At 41.8% G+C, this 12,646-nt stretch overlaps 1 protein-coding gene across 1 annotated transcript; it reads left to right on the plus strand.

Annotated features, from left to right (window-relative positions):
- The first annotated feature begins 2,066 nt into the window (after window positions 1–2,066).
- Window positions 2,067–2,237, plus strand: LOC132824673 (small ribosomal subunit protein uS14-like). The gene has a single exon (XM_060839316.1). The coding sequence runs from the start codon at window positions 2,067–2,069 to the stop codon at window positions 2,235–2,237; it is 171 nt and encodes a 56-aa protein (XP_060695299.1).
- The last annotated feature ends 10,409 nt before the right edge of the window (window positions 2,238–12,646 follow it).

Here is a 12,646-nt window from a genome sequence, read left to right on the forward strand (position 1 = left end):
ATTCCCCACTCCGACTCGGCATTCATTAGAAGCGCTACATTTGACCACTATACTCTGATACTTTGAAATGCACCCCCCCCCCCAAAAAAAATCCCTTTGCCTTTGCCACTTTGCTCCATACTTTCAAAAGTCACTGTTAAAAATCTTCTCTGTGTGCATATCTTCCCTCTCAGTTTTAAAACTTTTCTCCACTCCCCTGCTCAATTGCTTTTGTCTTGTTGACTTAATGCAACACGAGAGAAAGTGAGGTTAATGCCTGCATAAAAAAAAAGCCCAAGATTCAAAAGTAACTTCTTGTATTTGAGTCAGTTCGCCTTTTGAAAACATCTTTTGCACATCAGGAACTGACCAGCTTGCAATCTTGAGCTTGTTAAGGCTCTTGTTAATTTTTTAACAGTTTAAAACATTCTAAATTTGGTTCTGTATAGTTATATATATTTTTAAAAGGTGTCATTTAAATTTTAGTTTGTTTTTTGAACTAAAGTATTGTAGTACTGAATATCTTTATGATAATTGTGCGTGTTGAAGTTCTGACACAGCAGCAACACTCCAAAAGCTAGTGTTTTCAAATAAACCTGTTGGAGTATAACCCGGTGTCGTGTGATTCTTGACCTTCTCCAACCCAGTCCAAAACTGGCACCTTCACATCACATCTTCATATCTGTCAGTTTGGACTACTTTATCTCTATGTAATTGCTGCTAACAAAGGATGGTGGGCTGAGACATTTGTTATCTATTTGAGATAAAGGGGTTCCTTCAATGAGTCTTTTTTTAGTGTGTTGTATTTTTCAGTGAGTGGTATTCAGTAAAAGTCCTGAAATATAAAATAAAATGCTGTATGTGTACTGTATACTGTTGGAGAAAGATCCCAAAACATTTGTGGACTTTTCAGGACCGAATGGAAAAACAAAGTTTCTTTGTTGCATCAACCTTGTCAGCGAACTTGTTGTTTCCCTGTGTAAAGGATTGTTTTAAACACAATATACATTTTCTTATTTCACTCTAAGAGGATGAGTTTTGTCTTTGTTCTTCTGGAACAATAGAAAGTTCTGTCCATGTGAACAGAAAGTTGTGCCTTCATTGGCCGATGCTGTTCTGAATATGTCGTTCATAACTTGTGGCTAAGAGTTGAAAAATGTGTTGCTGGAAAAACACAGCAGGCCAGGCAGCATCCGAGGAGCAGGTATAAGCCCTCCTTCAGGAATGAGGCTGGTGTGCTGGGGGGCTGAGATAAAAGGTAGTGGGGTGAGGGAATTTGGGGGAGGGGCGCTGGGAATACGATAGGTGGAAGGAGATGAGAGTGAGGGTGATAGGCCGGAGAGGGGGTGGGGGCGGAGAGGTCAGGAAGAAGATTGCAGGTCAAGAGGGTGGTGCTGAATCCGGGGGTTGGGACTGAGATAAGGTGGGGGCAGGGGAAGTGAAGAAGCTGGAGAAATCTACATTCGTTCCGTGTGGTTGGAGGGTTCCCAGGCGGAAGATGAGGCGCTCTTCCTCCAGGTGTCATGTGGTCAGGGTCTGGTGATGGAGGAGGCTAAGGACCTGCATGTCCTTGGCGGAATGGGAGGGGGGAGTTAGTGTTCAGCCAGGGGACGGTTGTAGCTAAGAGGCTATTACATCATTCAAAATGTTTCACATGATAGTTTCAATTCAATGACAGGTTTCAATTATGAGAGGTCACTATGTTCATTCCCCTGAAAAGATTTATCTTTGTTGCCCAATATCTATTCAAACAATAGCATGGCACAAACCGAAGAAACCCTTTGTTCTAGAACCTGTGTATTGTACGTTTATATACCTCCAAGTGTGCTTCCTTGTTAATTAAATGTGAAATATTCTGCCTTTCATGACAGTGCCAAGTCTAAGGTAACAAATTAAACAAACTGCACTAGTTGTTTTGTAGTACAGAATCTGATTATTGCTGCAAGAAGGCGCATTTTCATAGAATCCCTACAGTGCGGAAATTGTCCATTCAGCCCATCAAGTACACACCAACTCTGAAGAGGATCCCACCACATTTCAAAGTTAAAAATCAAGCAGCACCCTTTCTCTCTCAAACTCTGTCTGCCATGGGTCACCAACAACTTTACTGGTCCCACCCCAGGAAATTCGGCCAGGGCTCCTGCTCGTGCTGTGTGTGTGCAAACCACCACGGCATGATTGGGAAACAGGGCCTCAACATATGCTGCCAGTGCTTCAGGCAATATGCCAAAGACATTGGCTTCGTCAAGTTGGATTAAATTACAAAAGGAACATGAGTGCATTCTAATACACGACAAATTGGAAATGTGAACATGTTGAAGGACTTCTACTGCTTTCAATTCGAAGAAGCTGATTTTTGTGATGCTGTATTTCTGTAAATAAAATTAATTTGCCAAAAATAAAATCTCACAACACCAGGTTATAGTTGGCAACAGATTTATTTGGAAGTACAAGCTTTCGGAGCACTGCTCTGTCATCAGGTAGCTACCACATTTCAAGGCAATGCTTTCCACACTGCTCACCCTGTGAAAAAAATTTTACCCTTGTTGTGAGTGCGTATCACTTTGAACCCAAGGCTACTCATTACTTTTGTCTGAATAGGTATCGGGAGCTTAGAGGAGAATGTAGAGTTAATATTATACCTTTTGGCCTTTAGTGAATTCTGTGGTGACGAAACAGTTGCATACTATAGACAATACACATGCAACCACGGCATACTGGTGTTGAAGCGTGTGAAAGTTTCGGCAGCAGAGCCAATAGGGTAAATTGCTTGATCCTGGATAGCAGGGTTCTTTTATTGCAGCCATCCAGGCAAATGAAGACCAAACTGCATCCAATGATTCAATATACTGCAACTCATTGAAATTTCTTTTAAAATTGTAGCAATAAAGAAGGACATTGGATTGTGCTGGGCTCATTAACATATGTTTTCTGAGGTACTGAGAGTAGACTGAGTACATTCTTCCCAAATGTCTATAATCAATTTCTCTAAATTCCTTTTCTTTAATGCTTTCTACTTTTGTTTGCATCTCCCTCTCTTTTTCTCATTTTCTCTCCTCCCCATCTATCACGTTGTCAAATTTTAACACTATCTTAAAAACATAAAGTCTTAAGAGTTTACTGTAACCGGCCTTCCTTTTGAACGATGAAACTGCAATGTAATGTTTTAAATTGCTCATTTATCAGCAGTTAGTGCATTCCGGTGCTGTTCCAATTAAGAACTGAAGTAAGTTAATATATGCAGAGTTTTGGCATGTGTCCAAATTTCAAAGCACACTTCAGTTCGCAGGTGTGACTTGACAGGTTTCATTTTACAGTCTTCCCGTGTGAACTTGTCCTGTTGAGAGATATTGGCTGACCTAGCCCATAGTTCATTACATGCATTCTGGTGCATGTGCCTCTATGGTAAAACCCTGAAAGGTGCTCACAGTGCACTTTCTCTCACCTCAGTTTAAACAAGCTATCTGATAGGAAACAATGGTTTGATAACAATCACTATGGCAAAATTGATGGCAGCTTGTTGGAGGTAACGTGATCCTGATTGTGGTTGGGGTTTTTCAGTTAACTTTTTTTAATGATCACTGTGATTACTATTCACAAACTGTTAGTTTTGGTTATCTGCAACCACAGAATCTTTACTGTCTTGGTTTATGAAGTCATCTAAGCAACTCAGCACAGCCTTGTAATGCATTTCCATCTATAATGTGACATAAAAGTATTTGCTCCTGTTTAGCACAGCTTTAAAAGCTGTCATCAAGAGCCGTTGTAAAGCACATGTCAACCAGGCTGTTGTAGAGAAGGGAAAGAGAAAAAGAGTATGCTTAAAATTGAGGTAGCTATTAGGAAATTGGTAGACTGAAAAAAATGCTCTGTCTATTGCCAGATATCCACTATCTGTGTACAGGTACTGATCTCATCAGGATATTTAGGTGATATTTAAACCATGGCCAGAAGCTGCTGCAGGTTATCAGTTATTTTGACTGAATGGTCAAAATGGGTGGTTTTGTATTTGTTTGTGTGAAATTGTCATCCCATGTTGCTGTGTAGTGACATTCATGTTGAAGAAATAGCAGCTGTGCCTTGAACACTAAATTTGTGGTTCATTACAGTCAGTAGAAAGGAGCTGAATGTTTTGGCTAGTCCAAGTTTCATTGAGGTCTTTTGGAGGGATTCTTGCTGTATCCTACCAATTGCGTTTCACTAACTACCTACCTTCTCCCAAAGCCATTCCTCATGTCCAGTTTTAGCCCAATCTTACCATGCATCTTTCCCAGACCAACTCTTTGCCCAGCTGATATCTGCTGAAAGTCTAGCATCCCTGGCACCTGTGCCATCTTTGAGAGGCTGCAGTGCACCCAGACAAACTTTGGTAATCCAATGCTGCCCCTCACCAACAGTACATTGGCACTGCAACCATGAAGGCACAATTCCCATGAGAACAAAAAATAGGTGGCATGACTTATACTCCCTCACGCATATAACCCCATTCTTTCACCCTAGTTGTTGTTTAATCACAGTTTATCTGTCCTCCGATTCATCCGAATCGTGCTACTGTTTCCACAATGCCTGGGGTCACCGATACCTTGTTATTGTTCAGTAGGGGAACACCACAGACAGGCAAGAATTTGGATAAGTCCAATTTGTATTCTTATTGACAGCCAGCTAAAGGGCAAAGAGTGGAAATAAGTACAGGCTGCAGTTTGCCCCACAATGTAAACCAAATGCTGACATCATGACCTTGACAGTCTGTGACTGTCTTGTGCGCCTGGCTTACACCTGTTGGAACCCACTGTCCATCAGGGCCTGACTGCCCTGTAGTGCCTGATGCACCTGAATTCTGTCATGCACAAGGAGACCTTTCTCAAGTTCAAAGTCGTCATCCTCCTCAGAAGACTGCACTTATTGCACTGGCTCCTCAGCATCTATCACATCACCTCATTGCCTGCTGCAATTGTGCAGGACACAGTAGCCAATAAGACACAGCCCATAGTCTTCAGACTATACTGGAGATCTCCTTGACCAGGCCAAACTATGGAACTAGACGTCTAAGTCCCATTGTCTGTCCCACTACAGTCCCCTTCACAGCATGTTGAACCACCTTGATGACAGTGCTGCAATGGCTGGCAGAGTGGCCAATACAATCCATCAACAAGGAGTGTTTGCTGTACTTTGACCTCCTTCCCATCCCAGATTCACATGAACCATTCCACTTCTCATTGCATTGATCTATCATCATGCTTGCGTGACGTGTGTTGTAACAATATTTCCCTCATCACACCGCTCCATAAATGATGGGACACTTTTGAGTATTTGCCTCTTTCTAAGTTTAACTCCGCAGCAGTGCGGTAATAATGTTTGTTTATCTGGCACCAGTAGCATTCTGCAATCTGCCTTTGATCAGCAGTTGATGCGTCAGCATGTACGGCCTGTACACACTGTAGTTGGGATGTAGTTGGAGTTTGCTTCATGTCTTTGAAGAACCAAAGTCATTTCATCCAGCAGGCATGGATCTGGAAGTTTGAGCATCAAAGTGGTACTGACTCCACATGCCATTGCCATTTTTCAGTGCATTGTCCACTCAGAGAATGACAACTGATGGTGGACAAGGTCAACACTGTGTCCTGCCTCGCTGCAATGGTTAGACTTATGCAACATGAAACACAAGAAGGTGTGCATACACATACACACAGTTAAAAAGGACCAAAATAAAGATAAGAATATGCAGTTTAAAACCCTGAGGGTGTTCTTCAGAGGTTAGATTTTAAGCAGTGACTATGATTGGACAGGGATGTCCTGGATCAACAGCAGCCTTGATTACTGAGAGAAAGAGTCATAGAGAAGTACAGCACAGAAACAGATTCTTCAGTCCACCCACTCATATCGACCAGATATCCTAAATTAATCTAGTCCCATTTGCCAGCATGTGGCCTATATCCCTCTAAACCTTTCCTATACATACCCATCCAGATGCCTTTTAAATGTCGTAATTTTGCCAGTCTCTACCACTTCCTCTGACAGCTCTTTCCAAATACACAGCACCCTCTGCGTGAAAAAGTTGCCCCTTTTTATATCTTTTCCCCTCTCACCTTAAAATCAATGCCCTCTAGTTTTGGACTTCCTTATCCTGGGGAAAAGACCTTGGCTATTCACCTTATTCAATGTCCCTCATGATTTTATAAATCTCTGTAAGATCACCCCTCAGTCTTCAATGCTCCAAGGCAAACAGCCTCTCCCTATAGCTCAAATCCTCCAACCCGAGCAACATCCTTGTAAATCGTTTCTGTACCCTTTCAAGTTTAACAACATCTTTTCTATAGCAGGGAGACCAGAACTGAATGCAGTACTCCAAAAGTGGCCTGTACATGACCTCCTATCTCCTATACTCAATGCACTGACCAATAAAGACAAGCATATCAAACACCACCTTCACTATCTTGTCTACCTGTGACTCCACCTTCAAGGAACTATAAACCCACATCCCAAGATCTCTTTGTTTAGCAACAATCCCCAGAGCCCCATCATAAAGTGTACAAGTCCTGCCCTGATATGTCATTTCAAAATGCAGCACCTCACATTTATCTAAATTAAACTCCATCTGCCACTCCTCAGCCCATTTGCCCATCTGATCAAGGTGCTGTTGTACTCTGAAATAACATCCTTCGCTGTCCACTACACCATCTATTTGGGTGCCATCTGCAAACTTACTAACCATATCTTCCATATTCACATATAAATCATTTGTATAAATGACAAAAAGCAGTGGGCCAGTGTGCCACCAGTCTGAAAAACAACCCTCCTCCACCACCCTCTGTCTCCTACCTTCACGCCAATTTTGTATCCAAATAGCTCGTTTCCTCTATTCCATGTGATCTAACCTTGCTAACCAGTCTACCTTGTCAAACCCCTTGCAGAAATCCATGTTTACAACATCCATCACTCTGCCTTCATCAAGCTTCTTTATCACTTTTTCAGAAAACTCAAACAAGTTATTGAAACACGATTTCTCTCACACAAAGCCATGTGGACTATCCCTAATCAGTCCTTGCCTTTCCAAATACATTTAGATCTTGTCCTCCTTTGGAGAAACATCTAAGCGCCAAGAAATCCATGTGCTTTGCCACTGAGGTTTATCCTTTTAGAGACTAGAGGGATAGAGAGAGACACCTTCAGTTACAGTCACAAATCCACCTCTTTGCTCCCCAACGCAAATGTTTGAAATGCAGCCCTTTTGTGTGTTCCTGTGAATGTGCTTATTATTTCTAAGCTTGGATGATTGCAGGCAATACATTTATATCTCCAACATGCAAACCTCTCAAAAGTGCAAATCGAATGAGAGGTGGAGGTTTTAGTCAGTTCTGATAAAAACGTTAATTTCAGTTTTGACTGCTTCTTGCCTGGTCAAGTAATCACTGAGGTTCCTTTTAAGTCTTCGTTTCAAATATGAAATTAAAAAATAACATTTTCTCTCTGTTACCTGCCACCATACCCCCTCTGCCACTTGGCACCTTAATACCCCTCATTTTCTGACAGTAGCAGATCAGCATGTGTTTAGACCTTTTAAGCTATGTTCCCTTATTGGAATACAACAATTATTGGTGTAAAAAGGAGGCATAACTATATGAAGATTCACTACAATGCTGCTCGTATGGTTGACTGAATTGGATCTGTTGGGATAGATTAGACTAGATTCCCTAAGTTTGGAAACACGCCCTTTGACCCAACCAATCCACACTGAACCCTCTGAAGAGTAACCCACCCAGACTCATTTCCCTCTGACTAATGCACCTAGCACTCTGGGCAATTTAGCATGGCCAATTCACCTGCCCTGCACATCTTTGGATGTGGGAGGAAACCGGAGCAAACCCACGCAGACACTGGGAGAATGGTACAAACTCCACACAGACAGTCACCTGAGGCTAGAATCGAACCTGGGACCTTGGTGCTGTGAGGCAGCAGTGCTAACTGCTGAGCCACCATGCTGCATGGTGGAGAGCTCATAGGAGGCCTGGAAAACCTTGAAGGTAAGTAGACAACATTTTGTTTGGTCTGTATTGAATTAGGAATTCTGCCCAGATTGGAATTCCTGTGCCATCTGTTGATCATTTAAAGGAGGAAGTTTACAAATCCATATCTTTCATTGCAAGCCCTACTATCTTTGGGTGGAATCTTCTGCTCACAGGTTGGAAGCATGGAGATGGGAGAGCATTTAATTGGGTGGTGGTGTACCTAACTCCTCCTGCCTCTGCTTGAGTTGACATCTGGGCAAGAAGACCCATAGTTGAACAGCTGAGATCCCTAAGTGGTCAGGTAACGACTCTTACAGGTTTCAGCCTGCTGTCGCTTGGGTTAAAGGAGCTGTCAGTGGTCCTGTTGCCATGCATTATGCAGCATTCATCATTTCCTCCAGGTAGCTTCTCACCTAGTGGGGTGGTGAGTCAATCCAAGGCAGTAAGCCCCTGATTGAGGGACTCAGAGCAGTGAGGTCCATTACCTTTACTTATACACAGACGCACATGCATGCACACAGACACACATACAGACGCACACATACAGCATTGGGCAGCACTTCCTTCCACAGGGTTCTACATCCAGGGGAAAGCCCTCCGTGGGCTCATCATGCACTAATTGGCATGTAATTTGGAGAACTTGTCTTGGAAGAGTCAATATGGGTCACTTGCCTACAATGCAGTTACCCAGTTCAGGCCCCAACTGTTCAGTATGATTCCGTCCCTTAACTCCATTGGCAAACAATTGTCCTTTTGCATTGTATCAATTGTGTATTTTTCGGCACTTCAGTTGTCCCACAAAGTGTGGAATTTTATGCTACAAATCTTGTAACAGACCTCCATGAACTGCGTTTAATCATAAAGTTGAAGGAATCTGTTGAGGCGGAGGCGAACAAAAATGTATTCCAGGCAAATTTTAAGAATGCTCGTGTCAGTCTTATGACACACAACACGGTCATGTTTATAAATAGTACCTTTGTGACTCAACAATGCACAGAGAGGAAAATGGTGGCTGGAATTACTCGTAATAGCATCCTGTGCCATATTGTCAGAATGAAAATCCGCTACATCATGTGCAAAGTGTGAGCTGGGCCAAGCAGTCAAGTGTTGAGTGAAGGCTTTGTTGTCTCTGAGCAGGGAATAAAAACAGTCAAATAGAATGGGTCTTGATGGCAATAATGGAGTGCAAAATTGACAAGAAAGGTTGGATGGAAATTGTGTAAAGTTGAAGGAAAGAATAAGTAAATGGAATTATTCGGTTATTAAATGTTACAACTTGCTGAATAGACTGAGTTGTATGTCCACATTTGGCAGCACTTTCCCAAAGCTCAAAAAGCGCTGGGTTTGACCCTTTCAGCAACCAGTTGGTAGTGGTCTGGATTCTGAGTCAGAGGTTGATGGGTTCAAATCTTGAACACCGATTTCTGGAGGCCCCTGTGCAATAATGAGGGACTGCTACACTGTCACTGATGCACAAAGTGTTAGGCCCCATCCACACTGTCAAGTGTATGTAAATATGGCGCAGTTTGAAAGGAAAGGAGAAGAATTATTCCTCGTGTATTGGTCCTCAGTGAATTTCACAAATAGATTAATCTGGTCACTATCACATTGCTGCTTGTTGGAGCTTAATGTGTGCACATTTGATGTCACGTTTCCAACATTACAACAATGATTACACTTCCAAAGTAGTTTGTTGGTAGGATATTCTGTGGTCATTAAAGGCCACGTGGCCAAAGATATCAATGCATATCTTTCTCTTCTTTTCTCATAACAGGAATTCAATGCTTAATCTAGATTGGCATTCCAGCACAGTTCTAAGGCACTGCTGCATTGTGAAGGTGGCAACTTTTGGTCAAGATGCCAAACCTCTTTTCCTCGTTCAGATTTATGCTAATGATCCTATGCTACTAATTGTAAGGAAGAGCAGAGAATCCTTCCACAGCCTTAAGTCTCCAACAACCAGCACCACTGAAACATTTTTGTAAAGGGGAATACTAGTTTATAATGAGGAAATGTTTATTCCACTGTACTGCGGGATACTTAACAATCATTTGGTACAAGTGCTATTTAGCAGTAACGCACAAAAGGTTATAATGGTTTAACAGGCAACACTTTTCCCTGTCATAACGCATTTCTCCAATCTATTGCTTCTGTGTGTGAGGTTTTTTTTCTCTTATTTAAATTGAGCGTTTCAACTCCGGGATCCATTGAATTGGAAAGGTGTCTTATTTCAAGTGTAGGAAATGTGGAGGCTCACTCATACAATAGATGGGAAAGTTGGTGAGCCCAGCGACCATAGAGGGATGCCAAGCAGTCAATAAAAGGCAGCCTCGGGCTGGATACCCACCACTTGTTGCATGGTTGTTGGTTCTAGGTCTGAAGACATAGGTAGTTTTCTTGCAGATTGGTTGGAATAATAAAGTGGCAGAGTGTTGAGAACAAAATATGTGGCACTTTAAATAACTCCTAACTGCACAGCCTCTGGTGTTTTGAGGTCATTTTGTACTGACAGAAAATTCCTTTTCCGTTAAGTATGATCAGAAGAGCTTATTCTTGAAGAAGGGCTCATGCCCGAAACGTCGACTCTCCTGTTCCTTGGATGCTGCCTGACCTGCTGCGCTTTTCCAGCAACACATTTTCAGCTTCAATAAAATTGAGGCAATGCAGCTATCACTGTGTGGTGTTGAATTTCATCCTCTGTTGCTGACACTGTAACACAACAGCACTGTTAAAACAATCTGAAGCATAGCATTTCTTTGTTTTTGATATAAATTAGTACAATGTGCATTTTGATTTTTGGTCTCTCACAGTATTAAGCAATATACTTCAACAATACAAAATGACCAGAGGGGGTTGTCTGCACAAATCCAGATCCTTTTGATGCAAGGAAACAAAGTATTTAAAGGGTTAAATATTTCGGAAGAAGCCAAAAAGCCAATAACTCTGACTACAACCTGAGGCACTTGTTAATAAGGTCTGTGACTTCAATTGTTACCAGCTTTCTGAGTGAAGTGTAAATCCTGCCTTTTTTCATGAATGACAATTAGAAGTATATCACACTCAATCTGTTTTCCTGAAGCCATTCATAAAAATCAGATGACTGAGCCTGGCTAGGAGTTTTCTGGGCCGGGGTAAGAAGGGTTAGGAATAAGCAGCAGTAAACTCTTGCCCCCTCTCTCTTCTGTCGCTGCAGTCACCGATGGTCCATTTGTTGAGATTATGGGAGGATTGAGTGCTTTTTGGAGGGCAGCTGGTAAAATTACTTTGACACATACTGGGCTCCGAGCCAGTGCTGGCCTTGATTCAGACATTGTCTTTCCCCTCATTGAACTGTCAGGACCTAATTCATGGAAAAAAAAGTCAGTGAGCTGGCAGCTTTCTCAGAGTGTTTCTTTTAGCCACAGCATGCAGAAGTCAAATGAATTCAAATTGCGCAACCACAGCCATTCTTTCTCTTAGTATAACATTTCTTCTGATGTGAACAGATATGGGGATATACAGGTATTTGTCTGTAAGTTAGCAAGGAATGAGCGATGTGCAGGAAAATGTTTGTGAAGGAAAAGCATTTTACTGTGTGAAATTAAGTATAGGACATTCCGTATTATGTTATACTTGACATGTTGGTATGCTTACAATTATGGAGATTGAAAAACAGCATGAATACTTGATGGAATCTAACAGTAATTTGTTTCTTTCAGCCACAGCAAGAGGTCCAGAAGAAGCCTGCTCAGGTAGGGTGTGTTTTTATTGTATCATGAATCCTCAAATAAGGATTTAAATCCAGAGATATCAGGAATAGGGAAGTGATGAGCCTGCATTGCTTTCAAAGTTGGAGTTAATAACAAGGACATGAGCTCATGTGGGTTTCCTAATCTCAGCTGTCTGAGGAAATAGTGATAAATTATATAAACATGGGGACTACATGGAAGTTCATGGAGGATAATGTAAATCTTACACTACATTCTGAGGAATCTCTTCATTTTCCATCTGTTTCCTCTACTGTTTCCTAACAGATGTCTTTACCATGTGGTGGTCTGGATCAGTTTAAAAACTTCTGATCTTGAAGTAGACTTTGGGGTTTCTAGAGGTTGCACATGCATGGCCCATTACTTGAGCCTTTTCTTATGTAGGAAGACTTGGTAACTGGAGTAGAAAGAGAGAACTTGATCCATAGAACTGTAGTACCAGGTTCACATTCCTGTCAGTGTGGCGATGATAATCCAAATGCCTGGGCAAGTCAGGAAGCCTCTTTGTTGAAGTTAACGTATCCAGCTTCTAAAGGAACATAACGTTCAGTTGAGAATCTGTCTAAAGCACACAGGATCCGAGCAGCATAATGTCTGCATTAATTTCAAAGCATCAGCATTACTACAATTTCTTGGCAATAAGCCACAAGCCATATTCCAGCACCAGCAATTCTGGTAAAGCCTCTATCGACTCTCAACATTTGTCTGCCATATTGAGAATTTCACTTGTCTTTTTTAATGGAATATTTTGTGCTGGTATTAGTGATCACTAATTTCTGCACACCAATATACAGCTGTTGTTTTGTAGGCATTATTTAACCCACTTGGTGAACTGGCAAACTGTTCAATTATGACGTTCCTTACAGTCAATCCTGACCTTGTTCCTAACCAGAAGCCACGCATGCACTTTCTAGC

The sequence above is a fragment of the Hemiscyllium ocellatum genome, chromosome 19 (assembly GCF_020745735.1).
Source record: "Hemiscyllium ocellatum isolate sHemOce1 chromosome 19, sHemOce1.pat.X.cur, whole genome shotgun sequence".
In the NCBI taxonomy this organism is placed as follows: domain Eukaryota; kingdom Metazoa; phylum Chordata; class Chondrichthyes; order Orectolobiformes; family Hemiscylliidae; genus Hemiscyllium; species Hemiscyllium ocellatum.